This window comes from Salvelinus alpinus, chromosome 7 (genome assembly GCF_045679555.1).
Source record: "Salvelinus alpinus chromosome 7, SLU_Salpinus.1, whole genome shotgun sequence".
NCBI lineage: Eukaryota > Metazoa > Chordata > Actinopteri > Salmoniformes > Salmonidae > Salvelinus > Salvelinus alpinus.
This window is the reverse complement of record NC_092092.1, coordinates 22,378,200-22,405,951: the sequence shown is the minus strand read 5'-3', so window position 1 is coordinate 22,405,951 and position 27,752 is coordinate 22,378,200. Positions and strand designations below refer to the sequence as shown.

The following is a 27,752-nucleotide window of genomic DNA, read 5'->3' as shown; positions in this document are numbered from 1 at the left end:
ACTCCAAGCGGGCTGTCATGTGCCTTTTACTGAGGAGTGGCTTCTGTCTGGCCACTCTACCATAAAGGCCTGATTGGTGGAGTGCTGCAGAGATGGTTGTGCTTCTGGAAGGTTCTCCCATCTCCAGAGGAGCTCTGTCAGTGACCATCGGGTTCTCGGTCACCTTTCTGACCAAGGCTCTTCTCCCCTGATTGCTCAGTTTGGCCGGGTAGACAGCTCTAGGAAGACTCTTGGTGGTTCCAATCTTCTTCCATTTAAGAATGATGGAGGCCACTGTGTTCTTGGGGACCTTCAATGCTGCCAAAATTTTGTGGTACCCTTCCACAGATCTGTGCTTGTCTCTGAGCTCTACAGACAATTCCTTCGACCTCGTGACTTGGTTTTTGTCCTGACATGCACTGTCAACTGTGGGACCTTATATAGACAGGTGTGTGTGTGTGTGCCTTTCCAAATCATGTCCAATCAATTTAATTTACTACAGATGGACTCCAAGTTGTAGAAATATCTCAAGGAGGATCAATAGAAACAGGATGCACCAGAGCTTAATTTCGAGTCTCATAGCAAAGGGTCTGAATACCTATGTAAAAAAGTTATTTTTGTTTTTTATATGTAATAAATTTGCAACAAAAAAAATAAAACCTGTTTTTGCTTTGCCATTATGGATTATTGTGTGTAGATTGATAAAAAAAAATATTTAATCAATTTTAGTATAAGGCTGTAATGTAATAAAATGTGGAAGAAGTGAAGGGATCTGAATACTTTCAGAATGCACTGTACACCCATTGATTCTTGAAGAATATAACTCATAAATGAGCTTACTTCAACAGTCACCTCATCAGAACCAAAAATATATATTTTTTTACTCCAATGTTTGTTAATAATGTTGATGTAAACAAACACTGTATAGCCTCAAAGAATGCCTGTTAGTGATCCCGTTAGCAGGATAGATTTGACAACATCCAGTGAAATTGCAGAGCTCCAAATTCAAACTACAGAAATATCAATATTCAAGATCCACGAATATAAAAGTGTAATACATCAAAATTAAGCTTAACTTCTTCTTAATCCAGCCGCAGTGTCAGATTTGAAAAAGGCTTGACGGCGAAAGCAGACCATGCGATTATCTGAGGACAGCGCCCCGCATACAAACACATGAAAATCATTTTCAACCAGGCAGGTGGCGACACAAAAGTCAGAAATAACGATATAATAAATGCCTTTGAAGATCTTCTTTTTGCAATCCCAAATGTCTCAGTGACACAATGAATGGTTGTTTTGTTCGATAAATTCCTTCTTTATATCCCCAAAATGTCCATTTATTTGGCGCGTTTGATTCAGAAATACACCGGTTCCAACATGACTACAAAGTATCTAATAAGTTACCTGTAAACTTGGTCCAAACATTTCAAACAACATTCCTAATCCAACCTCCTAAAACATAAATAATCGATCGAATTTAAGACGGGATAAACTGTTTCCAATACCGGATAAAAACAACGTGAAGCGCGTTCCAGTTCATGCGCACCAACATTAGAGTCCACCTGGAGTGACACTTACAAAGAACAGCCATATTTCTTCATTTCTCAAAAGAAAAATATCGAACAATTTCTAAAGACTGTTGACATCTAGTGGAAGCCATATGAGCTGCAACCAGGTTCCTATTAAATAGGGCTTCCCATAGAAACACATTGGGAAATACTATGACCTCAATTTCCCCCCCCCCCCCCCCCCCTGGATGGTTTGTCCTCCCAAATCAGTTCTGTTATACTCACAGACATTATTGTAACAGTTTTAGAAACTCTAGAGTGTTTTCTATCCAAATCTACCAATTATATGCATATCCTAGGTTCTGGGCCTGAGTAACAGGCAGTTTACTTTGGGCACGCTTTTCATCAGGACGTGAAAATACTGCCCCCTATCCCTAATAAGTTTTAAACTATAATTATTTTATATTTTGAATGGTCAGTTCTTCACCCTAGCTCTGTCTATGAATTTGAGAATGTTTACATTTCTGCAGGCCCATCTCTGTTTAGTTTTTTTTACCAAAACAGAGTCAGGGTGACCCTTTCAGCTGCAGATTCTAGCTTTAAGGGTCTGACCCAACCCCCATTTGATCCTGTTTCATACATGTTGTGTTGGTCAATGTACAGATAAGCGTCTGGCTCGCTCACTCACTCACTCACTCAACATTCATTCATATTATTTCAGGCATAGTGTTTGCTCGCTACATCCTGATGGGCTGCTGGAAGAACCTGATGGACACCCTGTCCACCCCCCTGACGGGACGCATGGCGGGCAGCTCCAAGGGCCTGGCCTTCATGCTGGGGTCTGAGGGGCTGAAGGAGCAGAGCCAGAGGGAGAGAGACACCATCTGTCTCAGCCTGGATGGACTACGCAAGGCAGCCGGACTCAGTTGTGCTCTAGGTAACAGGACCCAACATCATGGTGACCGTGGATAAGGCCTGCCTGACTGAATATAATCTTCAACAGGAAGCGTTTAGTTAACCCATTAGCTAGTGTGTTTAGATCAGAGGCTGGCTGGGTCAAAGGCTCAAAGTATTTGAAAGAACCAAAACGATTTGATCCCAGGTCTGGTTTAGATGTGTTTAGTACAAAAACATCACGTTTTGAGAGAATCAAACTCATGCACAGGTTTTGCTTAGAATTTGAGCAATATCTGAATACTTCATAGGTCTATTTGTGTAGCTATTGAAATGTCCGTGAAAACGTATATGAATCAGGACCATATAATGATAAAGTATTGGCCTGGCGTTCTGTGACCGGTGCCGTAGGCCCTTTCAGCCCAGCTTGTCTTTGATTACCATCAGCTCTAATGAATATTCATGCGTTCTCTAGGTGTGGCTGCCAATTGTGCCTCGGCTCTGGCCCAGATGGCGGCAGCCTCGTGTGTGCAGGAGGAGAAGGAGGAGAGGGAGGTGGGCGAGTCTGGAGATGCCATCACACAAGGTACTTACAGCACACCACATAACATACTGTACAAAGGGATTAACTTGCCTTTTTCAAACACACATACCGTACATTACTGTGCAAGACACATAGAGGATAAAGAATCCCTCCATTTCAGAAAAGATCCCATAGTTACATGGTCACATTTGAGTTTTTGATACGGTGCTAGCTAGAGTGCTGGGATCTGATCTGATCCTGTGTCTGTTGGGTGTGTGTGTTCCCAGTCAAGCAGCGTGTGGAGCAGAAGCTGGAGCAGATGGGACGTCCTCAGGGGGTGCGGCTGCACACGGCCCATGTGCTCTGCATGGAGGCCATCCTCAACGTAGGCCTGGAGATGGGCAGCCACAACCAGGACTGCTGGCCCCACGTCTTCAGGTAATACAGCCAAGCTGTGGCAGGGCAGGCGATGCAGAGATCAAAGTCAAAACCCTCTCCATAACCACTGAGAAAAAGGCATGACAGCATATTACATTGGATTCTCGGTACAGTTGCAGCCACAGGTTACTAACACTCATCTATAATGTGAACTCTCATCTGTAACGACACACTGAACAATACAGTAGCGTATCGGTCTCTGTCTACCCAGGGTGAGCGAATATGTCAGCTCTCTGGAGCACAGCCACTTCAGCGATGGCAGCTCCCAGGCCACCATGACCATCACCCAGGCCCAGCAGGCTGTAGACCTTGGGCTGGATTTGTGCGGCGAGCCTAGTCCGGACAGAGATCTGGCCCTCAGCAGCCAGCCGGTCATCCAGCCCCAGTCCATCCAGGAGCTGCTAAGGGAGGGTAGAGGGGGGAAAGGCCTGGACCGTAGCCTGATGACTGGGACCAGCGCATCCAAGGCCGTCTGCACCCTATCTACACAGGCAGACAGGTACTGCAGTATAGGCTACAGAACTGCCTGAATAGCATACTAAGTTTCATATTCTCCTCTCGCTCTCTTTTTCATTGACTTTCATGCCTGAATAGCAATATGAAACAAACAATATAGTTATTGTTGACTGACTAGGCTGAAATACAAAAGTTGTAATTTAAGTCAGTGAAAGAAACAGCACCCCATGTTAAATGGCCACCTGGTGGCAGTGTGGTACATGAAAGTATTTCACTGTATTTGACCCAGACCAGTATGTGATTTGGTACTCTTGATTGTACAAATTAAGAGTCACATGGTCATGCAGCACTTTCTCTTCTGGACATAGGCCAATTACACTTGGATAAGTTATAGCCTGCAGTCAGGGCCAGATTAAGAAATCATCATGAAGCGACACACAGATTTGTACAATATTCTGAGGAAATATAAACTGTATATTATAGGGTACAATAAGCGACTAAATACACTTTCCAGTGTCACACTGTCTCACATAATGAAGAAGATGAAGCTGTAGGCTACTCACTGGTGATGGGCTCGTCGGGGCAATAGCATATTTCATGATAAACTATTTTGAAAAACAGTGCTGCTGAAAATTGGGAGTTGTTGAGAAACATTTTTTCCTATTGGTTCTACAGAAAGATTAGTCTTCTCTTTTCAGCGGTAGGCATTTGCTTTTCAAACTGTATGTGTTTCCCGCAATTGTATTTTGAAATTTGCAAAAGGCAAACTGACAGCCGCAACCAACCATATAAATATAATCCATAGATGGCAGTTCCCATTCAAGTCAGGTCTGGCAGCCATTGCTAGTGTATCCATGAGTTTAACAGTCAAATTGCCAGAGTTAGATGTTCCAAAACCCTTCTATGGATTATATGTCTATGGTCACAATGCAACAAACTGTCCTATATTTGGCGCCGCATGCAGCAGAAATTGCGGCCTTCCCGACTGTAAGCATACCGGTAACTTCCAAAATAAAGGAAACACTTGAGTAAATGAGGAATAGAAAGTATACAGTATGTTATGTGTGGGGTGCATTTTCCTGCCATGGTTTAGGTCCTCTTGTAGAATCTATGCCAAGGCACTTTGACGCTGTTCTGGCAGCCCATGGTGGCCCAACACCCTTTTAAGACATTTTAAGTGTTTTGTTTGTTTTGGAAGTTACCTGAATGTGCCTGTGATAAAACTTTGTCCCCATTTTTTTATTTTTTATTTTTTTTTAGCTATTGGTCCTCTGTGGCTAAATTATGCTCTCTGGTGTATTTTGAATGTTCAGAGTGGGCTTCTGTGGTTGGATAAAAATATATAAACCATTTTATTTATCTATTTTTTGGGGGACTCTTGGGCCCCCTACGGGCTTGAGCCCCTGCATTAATCCGGCACTGCCTGCAGTGCTTACATAACTACATAAGCACTAGGCCGCTTTTAGAGAAAATAATAAAAACACTTATCTGGCAGATGTTTCACTGTCCTACTAGTCCCACAGCTTTCTAATTGGCTTGTGGTGATCCCTTTCTGCTGTTTGAAGAATATAGTGGCAATAATTTCGATTCCACTGTATGACCTTTTTTGCAGGTTATTTGAGGACTCTGTCAGTAAACTGAACATGGTTAGCCTGGTGGGTTTCCTGCACCAGCTGAGGAGAGCATCTCAGTCCCAGCTCTTTGACTCAGTCACTGAGACAGGAGACTACTCCTTAGCCATGCCAGGTACCAAACACAGCACATGCTTATCCCCAACAGACTTAGATCAAAACCCTGGGTCAAATTTGCCCAGTAAAATGGAATCAACAGAACAGTCGCAAAGGTCATCAATGTTGCCTGTGTGTTTTTAGGAGAGGCCAAGTCCACCATGGACAGGCGTAGCGCCCTGCATCTGTTCCGGTTGGGGGAGGCCATGCTGCGGATCGTGAGGAATAAGACCAGACCCCTGCTGCACATGATGAGGGCCTGGAGCGTAGTGGCACCGCACCTGGTGGAGGTAGGAGCACAGGGAATGCATCTCAACTGTGTAGCCTCCTTTGCTGATGTCCTTTCCTCCACGATCACTAATATGGTATAGCCTAATAGGTTCACCCTTTCTGCAGGTTATATTAGGCCTATACCCACTGGGCACAGACATCAGTTCAACGTCTAGTTTTGATTTACGTTTGGTTGAGTTGTGAACTAACGTGAAATCAACAAACATTTCATGCGGCCGTTGGATTTAGTTTGGTGAGAAAATACAAAATTCCCTTAGTTTTCCAAGTTGATTCAATGTCATTACATATAGAATTTTTTTGTTGAAATGACATGGGAACAACGTTGATTCTACCAGTTTTTGCCCATTGGGCATTGTTCTCGTTACTGTTTCTCTCTGTCTCCTCCTAGGCTGCCTGCCACAAAGAGCGCCATGTATCCCAGAAGGCTGTGTCCTTCATCCATGATGTTCTGATGGAGGTGTTGACCAGCTGGGCAGAGCTTCCCCACTTCCACTTTAACGAGGCGCTCTTCAGACCCTTCGAGCACATCATGCAGCTGGAGCTGTGTGACGAGGACGTGCAGGACCAGGTGAGTTGTCCCACACACACACCTCTTGTAATTAGTTGACGCAGTAGTTAAAACGTCCTATTGTTTGTCCCTCAGGTGGTCACATCCATAGGGGAGCTTGTAGAGATGTGTTCCCCTCAGATCCAGTCTGGCTGGAGACCTCTATTCAGTGCCCTGAGGACTGTGCATGGGAACAAGCCAGACATGAAAGACTACCTGATAGGAGAATATTCCATGGGTATGTATGACAGGCAGCCTTTGAGTTTGTTACATCTCAATGTTTCCATGTGTTATTGTATTCCCTAAGGTACTGCACGGCTACAGTATTTCTATTGTATTCACATACATTCTGTTTCTTTGGGTTGTCTGTAATGATGGCTTATGAGAGAGAGTCTCAGCAGGAGATACTGTATGTTGGCACAGAGCCTCGTCTCCTCTCTTGAAGGAGATTCCTGTATATCACCGTTTTTTTTATTGAGGTTCTTTTCTGCTTGGTCTGTAATGCAGGGAAGTCTCAGGCGCCTGTGTTTGATGTCTTTGAAGCGTTTATCAACACCGACAACATTCAGGTCTTCGCCAACGCAGCAACTGACTACATCATGTGCCTTATGAAGTTTGTCAAAGGTTTAGGTAAGTCAGGTAAATGAGATGATTACAACATTTTTTTTTCTGTGGATATGTAATACTATTGTCATGATCTTCACATTTTTAGGAAGAGACATTGAATGTTCATGTTATTTGGTAAGAAATAATGGAAGTGATTACTCTGATTGCCATCAGTGAGTGTGTTGGCCTTGTTCCCAGGAGAAGTGGACTATAAGGAGATTGGGGACTGTGTCAATGCCACTGGCTACAGTTCTACAGACCTGTGCCTCCCTGCTCTGGACTACCTGAGGAAGTGCTCCCAGGTAGGAAAACACTGGCCCATGGGCCACCTTAGCTATTTTCAATGGGCGTCACACGAAAATGAGTTCTCTTATCAGACAGGCTTCCAGAAAGTCTATTAAAATAGATAAATAAAGGGTCACACAACCCCGCTAAAGGAAGACATTTCCATCTACGTTTAGTGTATCCACACTGTATGATGAGGTTTTCTTCTGCAGCTGCTTGCCAAAATCTACAAGATGCCTTCCAAGCCAGTGTTCCTGGGAGCCCGGCTGGCCAGCCTGCCCATGAGGGCCCAGGAGAAGTCTGTCAGCAGTGAGGATGGCATGGACTGCGTCCTGGCTGAGTTTGACGATGACACAGGCTTGATCCAGGTTTGGATCCTGCTGCTGGAGCAGCTGACTGCAGCGGTATCGAACTGCCCCCGGCAGCACCAGCCCCCCACCCTGGAACTGCTGTTTGAACTTCTCAGAGCGCTCACCAACTTGCCAGGTTAGAAGTGATACCATAACACCAAAGGACAGATCAGATTCAACACTCTCCACTAGAGTTTGGTTTACATGGTCCTGGGTGATCATTTTATAAGATAAACATAGTCATTATGAATGTAGCCTACATGAAAACTAATCGTCAGTAATTTTTTTCCACCTCCATAGGACCGGGCTTTGCCATATTCTCTGTGATCCAGCTTCTTCTTCCTGTGATGTCACTCTGGCTCCAGCGTAGCCATGGCGACCATGCGTACTGGGACATAGCCGCAGCCAACTTCAAGCACGCCATTGGGTTGTGCTGTGAGCTGGTAGTGGAGCACATTCAAAGCTTCATCCACTCAGGTACAGTGGCCATGGAATGACCCCTGAGTGGTGGTCAAACATAGTGTACACAAAGCTGTCAGCAGAGATGGAAGTGCACTTAGGCAGTTAGACAAAATAGGTCTTTGTGAAACTTATGTAACCCAGGGGCTGTATGTATCCAGGGTCTCAGAGTAGGAGTGCTGATTTAGGATCAGTTTAGCCTTTTAGATCACATTGAACATTTTTACATGGGCAAGGAAAACTTGATCCTGACTCCTATTCTGAGATCCCTGATACGCCCCCAGATCCTGGTTGTCCCTCTGTCCGTATCCTTCATATCTCTGTCCTCCTGTAGATATTGGCTATGAGCATCTGATCAACCTGATGCTAAAGGACCTCTTCAAGCTGCTGGTGGCCTGTGTGGCTGAACCTGCTGAGACGATCTCTAGAGTGGGCTGCTCCTGCATCAGGTGACCATGCACTTGCGCTGTGCACGCTCAGACACACACAGAATGTGTATGACTGAGCTGTAGATGACAGGTGTTTCTCTTCCTGTGGCAGGTACGTGTTGGTGACGGTAGGCCCAGTCTTCACTGAGGAGATGTGGCGACTGGCATGCTGTGCCCTGCAGGATGCCTTCTCTGCCACCCTGGAGCCTGTCAAGGTAAATACCTGGGCCGTGCCATGGTACTGACTAGAGGTAGTGCAGCTACGACCGGAATTTACTTTTTCGTAGCAGGTTAGGATAATTCACGTGGGAGGTTAGGAGATTTAAGGTTAGGAAAAGGGTTAGGGTTACTGAAAATGCTACTAACCTGCTACGAAAAGTAACTTCCGGTCGTAGCTGTACTCCCTGTAGTCAGAACCCCCGGCCATCCCCTGTGTCAATGGTGTTTTATCTAAAAATAATAAAAGGTGCAAACTTCCTCTCAAATTTTTCCATGGTTGTTATTTTAGACCAGTGGAATAAACTGTATAAAAATCAAGCCACACACTCTATATGCTCCCAACAATTTAATGGGTAAACCTAATCAACGTTTCGTCAACGCTGTGCCTTCTTCAGGGTTGAGGCCAGTGGAATAATCCACACCCATTTAGAAAAGGATGTAAAAAGGATGTAAAAATTACAATAATAGGACACAAAATCACCTCGTTTAAAGGCCCAGTGCAGTCAAAATTCCAACACCAGATGGTGAATTATTTAATAGAACAATAAGAAAGAGTTCCAAACCTCTCTGCCAATAACAGCTAGTTTTCCATTTCCCCTCCCCACTCAGACCACTCACAGACAGTCCTAGCAAAATTCTTGCTTGAGAAATAGTTTTTTGCTAGAAAGCTATTTTAGTTTTTTTCTAACATATTAATAGAAAGCTATTACAGTAAGGTATTTGCAGTGCATTCAGAAAGTATTCAGACCCCTTGACTTTTTCCACATTTTGTTACGTTACAGCCTTATTCTAATATTGAATAAATAAAAAATGTTCTACATCAATCTACACACTTGTTAACCATAATGACAAAGCGAAAACGGGTTTTTAGAAATGTTGGCACATTTTATAAAAATACAAAAACGAAATACGTTATTTACATAAGTATTCAGACCGTTTGCTATGAGACTCAAAATTGAGCTCCGGTGCATCCTGTTTCCAATGATCACCCTTGAGATGTTTCTACAACTTGATTGGAGTCCACCTGTGGTAAATTCAATTGATTGGACATGATTTGGAGAAGCACACACCTGTCTATATAAGTTGACAGTGCATGTCAGAGCAAAAACCAAGCCATGAGGTCGAAGGAATTGTCGTAGAGCGCTGAGACAGGATTGTGTTGAGGCACAGGTCTGAGGAAGGGTACCAAAACATTTCTGCAGTGTTGAAGGTTCCCAAGAACACAGTGGCCTCCATAATTCTCAAATAGAAGAAGGTTAGAACCACCAAGATGGGCCTTGGTCAGGGAGGTGACCAAGAACCCAATGGTCACTCTGACAGAGCTCCAGAGTTCCTCAGTGGAAATGGGAGAAGATTCCAGAAGGACAACCATCTCTGTAGCACTCCACCAATTAGGCCTTTATGGTAGAGTGGCCCACTCCTCAGTAAAAGGCACATGACAGCCCGCTTTAGAGTTTGCCAAAAGGCAACTAAAGAGGCTCAGAGCATGAGAAACAAGATTCTCTGGTCTGATGAAACCAAGATTGAACTCTTTGGCCTGAATGCCAAGCGTCACGTCTGGAGGAAACCTGACATCAACCCTACGGTGAAGCATGGTGGTGGCAGTATCGTGCTGTGTGGATGTTTTTCAGCGGCAGGGACAGGGACACTAGTCAGGATCGAGGGAAAGATGAACTGAGCAAAGTACAGAGAGATCAATGATGAAAACCTGCTCCAGAGCACTCAGAACCTCATACTGGGGAAAAGGTTCACCTTCCAACAGGACAACGACACTAGCACACAGCCAAGACAACACAGGACTGGCTTTGGGACAAGTCTCTGAATGTCCTTGAGTTGCCCAGCCAGAGCCTAGACTTGAACCCGATGGAACATCTCTGGAGAGACCTGGAAATGGCTGTGCAGCAACGCTCCCTATCCAACCTGACAGAGCTTGAGAGTGTCCGCAGAGAAGAATGGGAGAAACTCCCCAAAAACCGGTTGTGCCAAGCTTGTAGCGTCATACCAAAAATGACTCAAGGCTGTAATCGCTGCCAAATGTGCTTCAACAAAGTACTGAGTAAAGGGTCTAAATACTTGTGTAAATGTGATATAAAAAAATTGCTAAAATTAAATAAAATAAAAAAATTGTTTTTACTTTGTCATTATGGGGTATTGTATGTAGATTGATGAGGAAATATATATTTTATACATTTTAGAATAAGGCTGTAATGTAACAAAATGTTGAAGTCAAGGGGTCTGAATACTTTCCGAATGCACTGTACATCTTTCCCAGAAATTACTTGATATTGAGATAAAAATGGCTGCATTGAGTCTTTAAAATTAACCCATTCTGATTATGGCTGTGGTGTGTGGCAGCAGGTTAATGCATGTTTACATCTAGCCCCACTACATTCTTACAGTAGGTAGGCTACATTTAGAAGGATACGTCTCGCTACAAGTATTTTTCTCAGTCACAGCCCTGCACAATATGAGAGGACCAAATATAATCTTCTTTAAAGCTTAAAGCTGCAGCCTTTTTAGAGAAAATAAAAAGCTTGTCTCTACTTGTACTGTAGTAGAGAGGGCTTAAATGCATGATGCATTACTACCAATAACAGACCTTAAATATAGTGACCTTGCGAGAAATTACTCTACTTAAGAATGCATTGTGTCTTCACTAACAGCATTGTTTATTCAGACTGTCTTAAAACGTAGAGTGGTAGACCCAAATGCACGCAAGCATACTGTATGGACAAGACCAACTTTCTCAGGCTTGTGCTTTTTTTGTGCTTCCTCCTCTGCATTGCTTGCTCTTTGGGGCTTTAAAGCACTTTTTGACAACTGTAAAAACGGCTTTATAAAATAGTCATAGTTGTTGTGAAAGGGTCATCTACATTCAGGACAGGTCATTAATTCCCTAGTAAAAGTAAATGTCCATTATAATTTAGATGTTTAGTTCCAGTAATGAATGTTGGGATTACTGTCATTCATTAATTTCTTTAGAGATAAAAAATTATGTATACTTATGTATGTTTACTTTCACTGTCTCAACTGTTTGTATGACGTTCCATGTGTGTCTGATTGAGAGAGTTGCAGTTGATCAGTGTGTTCTAGATCCTGTTGATTGGATCACATTGTATGTAACCTTGTGCTCCAGACTGTATAGCTTCAGCATGCATGCCAGAGTGCCACACGGAACCTGTGTGTGTTTCTGTGTCTCTACCTCTTGTGTAGAACCTGCTGGCGTGTTTCCGTAGTGGTTCAGACAGCTTCTCTGGGGACGCCTGTGAGGTTAAGGTGGCCGCCCCATCCCACTCCCCCTCTGCTGAGGCAGAGTACTGGAGAATCAGAGCCATGGCCCAGCAGGTGACCCTCCACCACCACACACTAATTTACTCAATCTGAAATCACCTTTAAATTTCAATCGCCCTATTGCACGGATCTTCTGCGGTCCGGATTGAATCTAGGCCTAGGCTACATGCATGTTGATGTGAAATGACGTACACATGTGTGGCTGTCTGTCCACAGTCAGACCTGTGTCAAATACTACTATTCATCAATCTAGCTGTTATTAGACAACATGTAGACAGTACATTTCATTATTCATGTATATTATTCAGTATGACTATATAGTTGTTGAACATGTCTCCTATCTTCCTCCTGTCTTTAGGTGTTTATGCTGGACACCCAGTGCTCCCCTAAAACCCCCAATAACAAAGAAGGCTTTGAGCATGCCCAGTCCTGTGTGCTCATCATAGAGCTCCCCTCAGACCAGCAATCCAATGGTCACACTCAGAAAAGGTTGGCAACGTTTAATCACATAGCTGGTGTGGTGGCTTTTATCAGTGGGCCAGATTTACAAGGGTACAAGTAGTGCAAACACTTTGGAAATCTGGCCCAGTGTGTGAAGTTTGTATACTGTGTGTTCAACCTGTCGTGTACAGTACATCGTCAACTTTGAATCATTGCTCTATTCTAATCTATTCACTATCTATATATAGTGTGTTACAGTTTATGTCTGGGTTCACAGCCCGTTCTCAGAATGTAGTTTTCGATGTGCAGTATATTCTGAGACTCATTCCATCTCCTTATGTGCTGATTTCTCTCTCTTGTGCTGGACTTACAACAGAAAAATTGGGTAAGAGCACTTGGATGACACCCATACCACGATTCTGGTTTACTGTGAGCAGCATTTACGCCCACCTGTCTGTGTTCATTATTTACATTTTTATTTTACGCATCCATTCAATGTCATGGACCATATTATGTCATGTCAACATCTGTTATCAGATGACATAAGCTACTGTGCAGATGATGAAGACTTTGTCTTATCCACCATGCGTAGATATGAAATTCTTTCCCTTTTATAAAATAAGAAAATTCCCAGAGTCCTCTGACCTCTGATACAGTATTATTATTTTGATCAAGCTCTTTGGGATTACAATGTGGTTTTATTAAATCTGCTTTTGACTTTCAGTTAAGGACCTTTTCTTTAATGCTGTTTATCAGAATCGTCATATGATGCCCAGAAGGATGGAGAAATTGATGTCTGAGATTTAAAGCTAGAGTCCTTAATTGAAACAATAGCAAATCGGTCAATCCACCTTTTGTTTCGGTTAACAGCTGAGGGATGGGGCTGGAGAAATGTAACCACTCTCAAATTCATAAACAGGGCTATGGATGCAAGGACTGACCATCAATAATATCAAAATTATAGTTTTAACCATGTTTTGAGGCTACTGTTTGTTTACATTTTTATTGTTTACAAACAACCAAGCTTATATTTTGGGTTCTGATGGGGTACGACAGTTGAACTAAGCTCATGAGGCATTTATAAGTGATATTCTTCAAGAATCAATGGGTACATATCATTAATTTATAAGTCCAAAAATGGATGAGGCAACTAAGGATTGTAGCTTTTAAAAGCAGTGTGTCGTAAACTTTAAAGCTTAAATCCCAGTACGTTGTTGCATGTTTCTGACAATCAGACAAACCAAATATCAGTAAAATTGGAATCTATTTACATAAATGGTTTCAGTAACCTTTTTCTCCATCTGATCTATAGGATTCCTTTCAGAACTATAGTGGTTAGCTTACTCTCTCATCAAGTGTTGCTCCAGAACCTGTATGACATTCTGCTGGAGGAGTTTGTTAAGCACCCTGGTGATGCTGAGACCCAGGAGAAGACCACCCCAGTATCTGATCCTAGACCATCTGGTTTCCTGCGCTACATCTCCATGCAGAACCTGGCCATCATCTTCGACCTGCTGCTGGACTCCTACCGCACAGCCCGAGACTTCGACACGCGCCCGGGCCTCAAGTACCTGCTGATGAAGGTGTCTGGGGTGTGTGGCGCTGCCAACCTGTACCGCCAGTCTGCCATGAGCTTCAACATCTACTTCCAGGCCCTGCTGTGTGCCACGCTCACCAACCAAGAGAGCATCACTGCTGAGCTGGTGAAGAAGATCCTTTACGAGGAGGACGAGGGCAGCTCCGACTCCTCCCAGCAGTGCTCCTCCGAGGACGAGGACATCTTCGAGGAGACGGCTCAGGTGAGTCCCCCGCGGGGGAAGGAGAAGCGCCAGTGGAGGGCCACCATCCCTTCGCTCAGCATCCAGCCGGTCAGCAGCGCAGACTGGGCCTGGCTGGTCAAGCGGCTGCACAAGCTCTGCATGGACCTCTGCAACAACTACATCCAGATGCACCTGGACCAGGAGAACCTGGTGGACGAGGCAGTGCCCGTCTTCCGGGGCGACCCCCTCTTCTTCCTGCCTTTCTTCCCCTCCACCCCCGAGACTCCCACTCCCTCCATGGGAGGCCTGTCCGGCCGGGGAACACCCTCAGATGACAGCGTGCGCTCCCACCTGGCAGAGACGCCGTCGGAGGACACCCACAGCCCTACTGCTGGCTACTGCATGGACAGCCTGCCACACCTGAGAGGGGAGAGGAGAGACCCAGCGGGCCGCAAGAAGGAGTGGTGGGAGAGTGCTGGGAACAAGCTATACACCATCGCCACCGACAAGACCATCACCAAGCTGATGATGGAGTACAAGAAGAGAAAGCAGCAGCACAACCATACCACCTTCGTGAAGGAGACCAAGGGGGGAGAGAACAGGGGCGAGGCAGGGACGATGAGGGGCCCAGAGTCCTCCAACCCACAGAGGCCCCAGCAGCTGGTGGACCCGGGGCCCATGAGACACTCGTTCAGTGCCGGGCCAGAGGTGCTGAGGCAGGAGAAGATCAGACCCCGCTCCGGTTCTACAGCAAGCTCCCACAGCGTCTCCATTAGAGACTCAGAGGCTCAAATACAGGTAGGACTGCAGGGGAAACATGACCAAATACAGGTAGGACTGCATGCAGGGGAAACATGACCAAATACAGGTGGGACTGCATGCAGGGGAAACATGACCAGATACAGGTGGGACTGCAGGGGGAACATGACCAAATACAGGTGGGACTGCAGGGGAAACATGACCAAATCCAGGTGGGACTGCATGCAGGGGAAACATGACCAGATACAGGTGGGACTGCAGGGGAAACATGACCAAATACAGGTGGGACTGCAGGGGAAACATGACCAAATCCAGGTGGGACTGCATGCAGGGGAAACATGACCAGATACAGGTGGGACTGCAGGGGAAACATGACCAAATACAGGTGGGACTGCATGCAGGGGAAACATGACCAGATACAGGTGGGACTGCATGCAGGGGAAACATGACCAAATACAGGTGGGACTGCATGCAGGGGAAACATGACCAAATACAGGTGGGACTGCATGCAGGGGAAACATGACCAGATACAGGTGTGGCAGCATGCAGGGGAAACATGACCAAATACAGGTGGGACTGCATGCAGGGGAAACATGACCAGATACAGGTGTGGCAGCATGCAGGGGAAACATGGCCAGATACAGGTGTGGCAGCATGCAGGGGAAACATGGCCAGATACAGGTGGGACCGCATGCAGGGGAAACATGGCCAGATACAGGTGGGACCGCATGCAGGGGAAACATGACCAGATACAGGTGGGACTGCATGCAGGGGAAACATGGCCAGATACAGGTAGGACTGCATGCAGGGGAAACATGACCAAATACAGGTAGGACTGCATGCAGGGGAAACATGACCAAATACAGGTAGGACTGCATGCAGGGGAAACATGACCAAATACAGGTGGGACTGCATGCAGGGGAAACATGACCAGATACAGGTGTGGCAGCATGCAGGGGAAACATGGCCAGATACAGGTGTGGCAGCATGCAGGGGAAACATGGCCAGATACAGGTGGGGCCGCATGCAGGGGAAACATGACCAAATACAGGTGGGACTGCATGCAGGGGAAACATGACCAGATACAGGTGTGGCAGCATGCAGGGGAAACATGGCCAGATACAGGTGTGGCAGCATGCAGGGGAAACATGGCCAGATACAGGTGGGGCCGCATGCAGGGGAAACATGGCCAGATACAGGTCAAGTTCTCTTTTCATGATTGGATAAACACTTGCACGCAAGTGTAAGCGCAAAACTCTGTCCTCTTTCTCGTTCTCTTTATTTTGTTCTCTTGTTCCCTCGTTCTTTCTCTGCCTCTCTCGCTCTCTCTCTAGGCATGGACAAACATGGTTCTGACCATCCTGACTCAGATCCAGCTCCTTCCAGACCCTACCTTCGTGGCCCTGCAGCCCGCCGTGTTCCCCTGCATTAGTCAGCTGACCTGTCACGTGACTGACCTCCGTGTGCGCCAGGCAGTGCGAGAGTGGCTGAGTCGCTTAGGAAGAATGTATGACATCACTATGTGAGGAGCAGCTGCGTTCCTTACAGTGTTTGTAAAGGGGAGACTAAGGCTCAGCCAATGAGAATCTGCATTGCCACTTTTAGCCGCATTCAGTTTGATTGTAATTTACAGGAAGTCATGCAGTTTATCTTTGCTAGGTTTTGCTTTAACGCTGTCACTCCTGAACGAAATGGAAGTGAGCTTTTTACCAAAAATAGAATCGTTGTGTCTTTAAATTAGCTGACATAGCTATTTATTGTAGACCCCAATTTATGTTTACTACATATTATTTATATAAATTCTTTACAACTGCAAATATGCTATTACATTAAGAATATATATATTTTTTATTTATATTTGTGATTTGACATTGGAACAACTGTATATAAATCAGATATTGTGCCATATGAAGATGAAGATGAAGATTAGTTCCAGTTAGCTTTACACATTTCAGTAGTAAATTGGTGTACTGCACTCTGACAAGATTCCAATCTATAAATCAGGCAAAATGATTTACCAAGCCCAGGCCCTTCTCAGTGAAATGGATGATATTCTCTTTAGTATTAATTAACATTAACAAATTTTGTTTAAGAGAGGAGATGAGATGCCTTGATGACACCAGTCAGTCACAAGGCCTTGGTGAAAGTGACCCAGTCCCCTCTAGGTAAACAGACCACGTGACCCTAATCCAGTGATGCAGTGGTAAAAAAAAAATAGGTGGATAAACTAATTGGCTGTCGCAGGGGAAAAAGTATGGCTCCCTATACATTCGGAGAAAAAAAATCTGCAAAAGGTAGGGAAACTGTTGGGCCCAAAATAATTTTACTCGCGTTTACCCTCCACTACACCACTGCCCTAATCCATCCATTCTTTAATTTAGACACATGATAGAATTACAGCCTTGCTATTATCTAAGCACGCCTGAGATCTCACCATATAGGTCAATGAGTCTTACTCATCAATGTCCAATGAAATCAGAGAGCAAATCCCCACATGCTGATCCTCATTGAGAGCGCTGTTGATAAACAACCCAACAAATACTGTAAGGCAGGATTAGGTTTCGTTCATATACCCTCAAACCTCAACAACAGTTTGGGTTGGAGCCATGCTCAGACCTGGCCTGTCTAGAAACGGTCATCCTTAGATAATGTCAGACCCAAACATGATGATTCTCCAATCATTACGCCTTTCCCTGACCATACCCGGACTCCTCGCCAGCCCCTCTATAGGAAATGTCGGAATTGCTATCGTGTTGTCTGACCTCTGACCCTGCTCTAATAGCTGACATCTGCTTGGGTATTAATGAAAAGGGACAGATGATTGAACACTCAGTACATGTATCACTATAAAATATGTTCGCCATTGCTGTTCGTGTAAATTTGAGCAGTCAAAGGACAGCCTTTTATGTACCCACCCACACAATTCTGTCTAGGATTTTAGTAACTTTAGTGGACTATTTATTAGTAGATATAATATGCACCTGCTCTCAAAACATGTTCCCTTGAGAATCTCATGTACATTTGTTCCCTAATGTTTTGATACAGTTGACATTTTCATGCTGGCCTCCAAAGATTAGTTGAATCTCTGGTAGTAAATGTCTGCGCTTAAAAGGTATTAAAAATAAATATAACTTATTAGGTTTTCAGCTATACTGTACTCTAAAATAGGCAAGAATTGAAAAAACAGATCAGAAAAAAATTAAGTTGGCCAAATGCATTTGTGAATATAGTAAATTTTTATATGGAAGCACTCTCAAGCTCATCATAGTAACACACTTTTACAATGAATCAAGATGATTTCATATAGAAGAAAACTGAAAAATAAGTACATTTAAATGTAGATATCTAGAAAGAAACATGTTATGATGTTAGAATTCTGTCATGAGAGTTAATGTAATATTTTACTATTGAAAAGTTTAGTAATTGCTTTCATTGCATAATTTATTGAGCGTATTCTCATCTGGTCTCCATTGCAGTACTGGGGGTAGAATTTTCAGTGTCAAGTTTACTTCTTACAGTGCTTTATAGTGTATTTTCTTCTGACTACCTGGGACAGTCTTTTGCATACATACTGTTTATTATAGAATGTACCTTTTTTTTGTTTACTGTCTTAATGTAATGATCAACTTTGGGAGGTGAAAATGACTGTACAATGACCAAAGACCTGCCCACTGTATGTGTCTAGGGGCTCTATTCAATCTGGATGGCTGAAGCATTACAGATTGGGCGATTTAGAAATGTAAAGGTAATTTCCGATTGAGCTGACATATACAACGTTTACCTTGAATACAGTCTCCACTGATGCAGGAATATTGCTGTTAAAATGTAAATTTGTATGGTATGTATTAATTTGTGGATGCCCATCATCCATTTCATATATTGTTACAAATTACAATTCGTATGATGTGTTATGAATTGCAATTCATACAATGTTACAAATTTGCAATACGTATGATATGTTACGAATTCCAATTTGTTGCGGTTAAATTTAGCTAGCTGGCTAACGTTAAGGTTAGGGAAAGGGTTAGCTAACATGCTAAGTATTTGCAAAGTAGCTGAAAAAATAGTAGTTGCTAAATGCAAAAGTTGTTCATGATGAGATTTGAACACGCAACCTTTGGGTTGCTATACGTTTGCGTTATATTACAACCAAACATCCTCCTTTTGTTTTTGCCTTAGTTAACCTGTCTTATGTAATCATACCAAACGAAACATACCAACTAAATTGAGTTTTCCCGAAATGTAAATGTTTTATGTTACGTATAGTCTGAGACCAGGCTCATCATGCTGTAAAGCTGAACTTCAGCGATAAAGATTGAATGGAGCCCTTGATGTAAGCTGCTGATGATTATTAAGTTCCATTCGTTCGTATACTTTTACAGCATCATCTCTGGAAATTTAGGCTGAGCATGCAGCTTGTGAATGTGTTATATAGAGGCACTATCTTCTAACTGTTGATCCTTTCCAAGAAACGTCTCATCTGCCATAGCTTCCTATCTGCTGATTGAGGATGAAAAGGGAGCAGGACCCAGAGAGAGTGCGTAGGCATATAAGCGGCTTTGAGAGAGAAACTGTCGACTATTCTTTATTGTCTGAGTTGATCATTTGTGGGTAGATTGTGACCCAAATGTTTGACACAGTTTGTTCAAAGTGATCAGTTTATGGGATGATGGATGTTGATATTAAAAACAATGGAGTGTTTGTGTATCTAACTGTCAATATCATTGCTTCCTATAACACATTTTTACTCCTCTGCCCCAAACTGTGCTGATGCATTTATTTGAAACCATCAATAGTCCAATTCCATATGTTCTGCAGTGTGGGAGCACATTACTTTATGGCACATGAATACTGTATGATCAGGATTCAAAAAAGATTCAAGGCAATTCCTTTGGAGCAATTTAAACAATATTTGACAAATTTTATCTTTTGGAACCCATAAGTATGATCCCATGAGATGGCAATTGTTTTAAACACAGTTCAATGTGTTTTGTTTTATAACCAAAAGCACATGATTCAATTAAAATCACTTGACATCAATGGTATTATTATACCTTTATTTCGAACAAGGAACACAGACTGAGACCAAGGTCTCTTTTACAGCTGGGCCCTGTAGCTAGAGGTGTATTGTGTAATGCTTAATTTAAGGCAATTTGAGTGAGAAAGTGTTTTCATGCACTAAGACAACTGTTTTGTTAACAGATTAATTCTGCCATCTTAAGTGTTTGGCCAAATAAAATTCAATTAATTGATTATTACAAACATTTGGTTAATATATTGTTATTAATATGAAAATGTTTTATGAACATTTTACTGTTCGGCAACTAAGTGTACATATACCGTCAAACTTCTGCCAGTTTGTAAGTTCTGTACATTTTCCTCTGAATGACTATGGTCGGTATTATGGATGAACTGAATGGCACAAGCCTGGCAGGAAGAATGTCTTGCTTAGGGCTCTATTCAATCCCTATCGTGGAAGTTCTGTGTTACAGCATGAAATTTAAAGGCAACGTTTCAGCGTTTAGTGGAGACTGCATTCATGGTAAACGCTGCATATGTCGGCTCAATCAGGAATTACAGTACCTTTAAATATCTATCACACAATCTGTAATTCTTCAACGCCACAGATTTAATAGAGCCCTAAGAGGGCCAATATTGTCACAGTGATTTTTAAAAGCTTTTTTCTGCCTTTGATAAAAAATATAACTATTATAATGTTTGTGTTTTTTCTCTGGCTGGACTCCCTTGCTGATGTAATTTGTCTTCAGATTGTATGTATTCATACTCAGTATATTTCAAAGCGCTTTTATGTTGTGTTGTAGAATAAACAAACAAATCGATTACCGAATCTGCTGATTTATTTTATACAATTGATATTGGTCTCAATATGTAACTCTCTTCATCTAAGAGGGGTTCTTCAGAACCTTTTCTCAAAACAGTGTTTGTGGGTGAAAGGGTTTTACCTGGTTCTCCGACAGGGACAAGCCAGAATAACCGTTTTTTTCTTTCTAAGAGTGCATTTTCCCACTCCAAGTTAAATCCGCCTCACTCGCCACATCAGTTGACCAACCATCCACGTAACCATTATTTACAATGTAGGCCAAATGTGGAGCTGCTGTGAGTAAATCCAAAGAGATTGGAGAAGCCTGGCTGTGATTGGACACTGTTACGTCCTCACTGATCTCTTAGCTGGACCCATGCTTGTCATGCCCTCATTTGTAAGTATTGTACACCCTGACACGAGAGTGATAATCGCTCTGATTGTCGCTCCACTCTGCGCTCCAAGTCCAGGCTTTCAGCCCAGCATCATGCGGATGTTACTGGATAGCGGTTGGATGAAGTTTGGACCAGCGGGCAGAGATAGTCTTGACTGGGTCCCTGGGTCTGGGCCGTCGCCGCTCCCCTCTCTCGACAAACATGCTCAGGTGAGTTGATCAACAGGATGCACATTAAACAAAATGGATGAGATGTTTAACAGTATGTGAAATAGACGTAACTAGTGTTGTTCACACCTTTTACTCTGATATCGCCAGGGTGACCACTGGAATGAGTTGACCCCCAGTGAGGACATCATGAGCAAAGAGTTCATCCTTTATGTTGTCGTAGCAACAACCTCTCTCCTTTTCATCAGCCTCGTTGGCTTCCTGGTATACAGGAGATGCTCTACCAACAAATTGGCTCTGACCAACGTCATCACCCTGGACCTGGAGGAGCTCCAAGATCTGCAGGACCTCCAGGACCCAGAGAGCAGCACTGACTTCCTGTCCTCACTGGCCTTGTACAGAGACCAGATCCCCAGCTGCAGCTCTGAGACAGACATGACTGACGGAGTCTTCCTCATGGTCTACCTGCCAACACCCTATGAGGAGACCCTCACTAAGTTAGCCCGGGCTGCTAGCATCCGAAGCTCCAGAGGTGTGGATCGATCTGCTAGTGTCCGAAGTTCCAGAGGTGTGGATCGATCTGCTAGTGTCCGAAGCTCCAGAGGTGTGGATCGATCTGCTAGTGTCCGAAGTTCCAGAGGTGTGGATCGATCTGCTAGTGTCCGAAGCTCCAGAGGTGTTGATCAAGCTGAAGGCACTAGAACCTCCAGAGGTTTGAATCGAGCTGCCACTGTCAGAAACTCGAGAGATGTGGATCCCCCTAAGATAGACCGATCTGCCTCCGTCAGAAGCTCCAGAGGTGCGGCTCGAGCTACCAGCATCAATAGCGCCAAAGGCGTCGATCCACCTGCTGGTCAAGGGAGAACAGATGAAACCCGGACAGATGGAGACTCAGTGAAGGAACAGTCCACGGACTAAGGGCAGGATTCAATTGGATAACTCCTTTCTGGCAATGCACCATTTTAAGCTAATGTTAACGCGGTCACAGATATCGCATTCAACGCAGATCTTCCGCAGTCCGGATTGAATCCTGGCCAATATCAAAATAACAATATTTGTTTGTGAGAGGACGAAGGAGCATGCATCTCTGGATCTTCATTCCTTAATTTCTTGCTGCCAGGAGCTGAAACCATAGAGCAGCTTCTCTTTGTGATTGTAAAATGTACCTTTGTAGCCTGGTGGAACAATCTGTGTGTGCTCTTGCTAACTCCTCTCTGTATTCCTTCATTGTCATACTAAACATGTATGGCATGACCGAAGAGTTGGCAACAGCACATACAGTATGAGACCAGGGTTTCTCCTAGGCTATGTGTCGTACAGCATATTGTGCAGTTTTTCATGATATAGTGTTAAGCAATGCATGGAGGTCACTGGTCAGAATTACTCAGAATAAGCCGATCAAGATGGTACTGTTACTGTGCGTTTCATACTGTTTAACACCTGTCTGAGGAGCTTTTGATAGTTGCAGAACTGTCTATAAAGCTATTTCTTGTGCCATCTGGTCATGTTTAAAAAAGGAAAGAACATATCTTGCTATTCTTATTTATAGTTTTATTAATATATCATAAGACTTATTTCTAATGTAATTACTCCCTTCCTGGACTGCACATAGTAAGCTGTATAGCTATATATAGAATAATCTTGATCAAGTAAAATGAAATACCAAATGTAAATATGAGTGGTCTATTTGAGATATTTCTTTAAATATTTGTCATTAACTGAAAAGTGATATTTGATAGTCCAAATACGTATCAAGTACCATGTACAATTAATTGTAAACACATTAAAGTCTATTTTGACATCTAATATTGTTTTTGCGTCTTTATTTTACAAATAAATACTTCTGTAAACAGTTCACTGGCTGGCTGCTGCAGACTGACATTTACCGACCGTTGGGACAAACTATCCACAAGTTGCTTAGTAAGCTGAATGTAATATTGGCCCTCGACAATGCTGCACACTTTAAGATCAAGGCCATCTAAGAGGCCCATTATGTGGCAGCACAGGGCCAATGCAGGGTAGAGGCAGATAATATGAACTTACATTGTTTTACTTTTGCTATGAGTTGGACCTAGATGGAGGGGCCAGTGAGCTATCGAGACACCCATACTGTCATCACTGATGCAGCACCTGTGTGTTGGGAGTTTGTGGAGGTGGCCTTTGTCACACCGTGACTAGGGGCTAAGACATGCACACAGTTTGCAGTCAGAGGAAATGCATGTCTCGTAAGAGGCAACAGGAGTGAGAGAAGGACAGGAGACCGAGGACTAGTTCTCCGCTGTGGCTTTGTGTCAGACCTAAAGACCCAGAACACACACATACACATTTGTACTGGAGTGAATGAGAGGAAGGCTGGATGAGAGACAGTGAGGTGTGGAAGATTTACTACAGTGCCGTGGTATGATATGATGCAGATTGCCATCTAGTGGCCATCTGGTGATACGGTAGTAGACTATTGCAGTACTCTTTAGTTCACATTCATTTTTATTTAACTAGGTAAGTCAGTTAAGAAGACATTCTAATTTACAATGACGGCCTACCAAAAGGCATAACACTGTACAGAAAGTCAATCAATATTTATTCAGCGCACAACCAATCATCTCTTAAATAATTATGAATAGATCCACCATTGAGCACAAAAACACTTGTTACAGAATATTTTACATAGAAATAACAAATCATGCCTGACAACATGATCCAATAAGACAGAAAAATAGAAGAACATTTAAAGGCTGTGGACATTGTGAACTGCAGTCAAGGGTGTGTGAAAGAATCAATGATTTGATGACAGGATCATGTAATCATTTCAAGGACATGAAGGGCAAGGCTCCTGCTTTTTTGGTTTACTGACGGTGTCCAAACTTGTGCCTTCATACATGACCTTGTTCTTGATGCCATCCTGGATCAACCTTTGCTGCATACGGAGCTGGGCATTGGTAATTCTACAGTAGAACCTGAGAGCGCCAGCAGAAATAGACCATCAGTGTAAAGGGCTGGTTAATACATAAGGACCTGCATAGGGGTTTAGGCTGTATAGGGGTATATGCTTCATAGGGGTGTAGGCTGTATTGGCTGCATAGGGGTATAGGCTGCATAGGGGTATAGGCTGCATAGGGGTTGTAGTACTACACAAATAGATGAGAACATCTCATGAATATGCTGAATAAATATTCTAAAATGAGACAATAATAAAAAGTGGTCACCCCGCCTGTGTTTTGGTAAAAAGCTGAGGGATGGGCCTGGAGAAAAGTAACCACTCTCAAATTCACAGACAGCGCAATGGATGCAAGGACAGCAAAAGTAGTTTTAACCATGTTTTGAGGCTATACAGTGTGTTTACATTGTTTTAGTCCAATGTCTGTAAACAATCTTATATTTCAAGAATCAGTGGGTCTATATCATTCATTTGTAAGTCCAAAAATGGATGTAGCAAATAAGGATTCTCGCTTTTAATGGACATCAACTAGCCAACAAGTAGGCTAAGCTTATAAATCATCAACACGGACTTCAAAACCTACCATGATCCCAGTGTGGTAAGCATGAATCCTGCAAAACCTATGTCAAAGGACCGCTTCACTCGACCTGTGAATGACAAATTAAAGGCATGTGTAAGAAATGGAGAAATACTGTGAGAAGCCACAGAGGAAGAGGTGAAGGAGAGGATTTACTCTGCCCAAAATCTGTCCTCGTGAGACAAGCCCTTTTTTGTTTGGAGGTCTATGAGAGAGTGTTGAATTACATGAGGCTTATTTGATTGAAAATAAGTTTCATAATACCAGTCAAAAGTTGACACACCTACTCATTCAAGGTTTTTTCTTTATTTTTACTATTTTCTACATTGTAGAATAATAGTGAAGACTTCAAAACTATGAAAGAACACATATAGAATCACGTAGTAACCAAAAAAAAGTGTTCAACATATCAAAATATATTTTAGATTCTTCAAATAGCTCGATGACAGCTTTGCACACTCTTGGCATTTTACTCAACCAGCTTCACCTGGAATGCTTTTCCAACAGTTTTGAAGGAGTTTCCACATGTTGAGCATTTGGTTGGCTGCTTTTCCTTCATCTGCGGTCCAACTCATCCCATCTCAATTAGGTTGAGGTCGGGTGATTGTGGAGGCCAGGTCATCTGATGCAGCACTTAATCACTCTCCTTCTTGGTCAAATAGCCCTTACACAGCCTGGAGGTGTGTTGGGTCATTGTCCTGTTGAAAAACAAATGATAGTGGGACTAAGCGCAAACCAGATGGAATGGCGTATCGCTGCAGAATGCTGTGGTAGCCATGCTGGTTAAGTGTGCCTTGAATTCTAAATACATTTCAGACACTGTCACCAGCAAAGCACCCCCACACCATCACACCTACATGCTTCATCGTGGGAACTACACATGCAGAGATCATCCGTTCACCTACTCCGCGTCTCACAAAGACACAGGGGTTGGAACCAAAAATCTCAAATTTGGACTCATCAGTCCAAAGGACAGATTTCCACCAGTCTAATGTCCATTGCTCGTGTTTCTTTGGCGCAAGGAAGTCGTCTTCTTATTGGCGTTCTTTAGTAGTGGTTTCTTTGCAGCAACTTGACCATGAAGGTCTGATTCACACAGTCTCCTCTGAACAGTTGATGTTTAGATGTGTCTGCCACTTGAACTCTGTGAAGCATTTATTTGGGCTGCAATCTGAGGTGCAGTTAACTCCAATGAACTTATCCTCTGCAGCAGAAGTAACTCTGGGTCTTCCATTCCTGTGGCGGTCCTCATGAGAGCCAGATTCATCATAGCGCTTGATGTTTTTTGCGACAGCACTTGAAGAGTGCAGTTCTTGACTGACGTTCATGTCTTAAAGTAATGATGGACTGTCGTTTCTCTTTGCTTATTTGAGTTGTTCTTGCCATAATATGGACTTGGTCTTTTACCAAATAGGGCTATCTTCTGTATACCCCCCCCTACATTGTCACAACACAACTGATTGGCTCAAACACATTAAAAAGGAAAGAAATTCCACCAATTAACTTTTGACAAGGCACACCTGTTAATTGAAATGCATTCCAGGTGACTACCTCATGAAGCAGGTTGATAGAATGCCAAGAGTGTGCAAAGCTGTCATCAAGGCAAAGGGTGGCTACTTTGAAGAAACGCAGACATACAATTATTTTTTAATTGTTTTAACACTTTTTGGGTTGTTACATGATTCCATATGTGTTATTTCATAGTTTTGATGTCTTTACTATTATTCTAAAATGTAGAAAATAGTTTAAAAAAAATATGAAAACCTTGAATGAGTAGGTGTGTACAAACTTTTGACTGGTACTGTATGTGGATGCACGAGGCAACTTCCATTGTTAGAGCAGTCACTCGGCTATCTTGTCAATATAATATATCATCTATGGAGAAACCTATGACAGAAGTAAAATAATATTCTTACTATGCTCATATTAATGGACAGTAGATTAGATTTCACCCAAACAAATCGCTCGAGACAGAGTTACATGTATCTGGCACGAGATTAGGTTATGGGTTCTGAGATTACACAAACAAATCATTGATGTATGCCAGTGAATCTGCAGGAAAAGCAAACTTACTTGTGGCCAAAAAGTGCAAAAGGCCAGCAGCCAGGGATCCCCCAGATCCATGTAGAAGAGCCTCTCTGGCACAAGGTGTGTTTTGAACGTCCAGAATACCCAGCAGCTTGAAACCCTAAATGGCATACGGTACATGAAACACATTATGGGAGATGAAACTACACAGAGAATAAGCAGAGAATTACTGAGATACAATTAATCACGGTTTATATCTTGTATCAAGCATCACATGATATTACATTCATACTGTTAGCTAGCAGACACGAAAGAGTGGTAACTAGCTAGTTCAAAATTTAATGAAGAAACACATAATCAGCTATAGCACACTACCGTTAGCTAGCTACCTACTTAAGCAAACTAGACAACTGCTGTAGCGACATCACCACCAATAATATTCTTGACCTTCAACAACTGAGTTGCTGCTAGCTAAATTAGCATTGTCACAGACAATGTTTTCTGAATGGCATTGTCTAGGACACTTACCTTATTTTTGTCACTCTCCTCTTCACCGGCCATTATGGCATTAGATTGACCCTGTTATGGGGAATTTAACTTCAGCATCGCCTGTACTTACTTTCGTAATCACACTATACACTGAGCATGCGTACTAGCAGGTTCGTTAGAAATTAACCCACGAGTTCATAAAAGGAAACAGTGGTCAAAAGCTTTTGTGTTCCGGGAAGATTTTCTCCAAGTATTGCTGACACAGAATTATTTATTGAAAAATAAGCTATGCTTTCAAAAATGTATTTGACATATTGACAGTTTTTTTTATATGTCATAATTCTTTCAAACTGTTATAGCATGTTTTACCAAAATCTTG

At 43.0% G+C, this 27,752-nt stretch overlaps 2 protein-coding genes across 5 annotated transcripts in view; one reads left to right on the top strand and one right to left on the bottom strand.

The window, feature by feature from the left end:
• The window catches only part of arfgef3 (ARFGEF family member 3), a 43,486-nt gene extending 22,685 nt beyond the window's left edge, over window positions 1–20,801 (top strand). Inside the window, exons 16-33 of one of the 4 annotated variants that reach the window (XM_071409433.1) lie at window positions 2,209–2,424; window positions 2,857–2,967; window positions 3,192–3,342; window positions 3,554–3,841; window positions 5,411–5,544; window positions 5,670–5,815; window positions 6,205–6,384; window positions 6,460–6,601; window positions 6,871–7,002; window positions 7,171–7,271; window positions 7,467–7,740; window positions 7,905–8,081; window positions 8,398–8,512; window positions 8,604–8,706; window positions 11,924–12,055; window positions 12,360–12,490; window positions 13,755–15,000; window positions 16,296–20,801. In XM_071409433.1, the coding sequence (XP_071265534.1) occupies window positions 2,209–2,424; window positions 2,857–2,967; window positions 3,192–3,342; window positions 3,554–3,841; window positions 5,411–5,544; window positions 5,670–5,815; window positions 6,205–6,384; window positions 6,460–6,601; window positions 6,871–7,002; window positions 7,171–7,271; window positions 7,467–7,740; window positions 7,905–8,081; window positions 8,398–8,512; window positions 8,604–8,706; window positions 11,924–12,055; window positions 12,360–12,490; window positions 13,755–15,000; window positions 16,296–16,487 (3,971 nt within the window). In that variant the 3' untranslated portion in view covers window positions 16,488–20,801. Of the gene's footprint in view, window positions 1–2,208; window positions 2,425–2,856; window positions 2,968–3,191; window positions 3,343–3,553; window positions 3,842–5,410; window positions 5,545–5,669; window positions 5,816–6,204; window positions 6,385–6,459; window positions 6,602–6,870; window positions 7,003–7,167; window positions 7,272–7,466; window positions 7,741–7,904; window positions 8,082–8,397; window positions 8,513–8,603; window positions 8,707–11,923; window positions 12,056–12,359; window positions 12,491–13,754; window positions 15,001–16,295 lie in introns of all 4 variants that reach the window. The other 3 variants (XM_071409432.1, XM_071409435.1, XM_071409434.1) reach the window with 3 other exon arrangements.
• A 3,009-nt stretch (window positions 20,802–23,810) lies between these two features.
• On the bottom strand, window positions 23,811–27,616 carry cox20 (cytochrome c oxidase assembly factor COX20). The gene is made up of 4 exons (XM_071409436.1): window positions 27,413–27,616; window positions 26,930–27,044; window positions 24,863–24,926; window positions 23,811–24,298 (listed from the first exon to the last, which is right to left on the bottom strand). Exons 1-4 carry the CDS (start codon window positions 27,443–27,445, stop codon window positions 24,151–24,153), a joined length of 360 nt encoding a protein of 119 aa, XP_071265537.1. The 5' UTR covers window positions 27,446–27,616; the 3' UTR covers window positions 23,811–24,150.
• Between the last annotated feature and the right edge of the window lie 136 nt (window positions 27,617–27,752).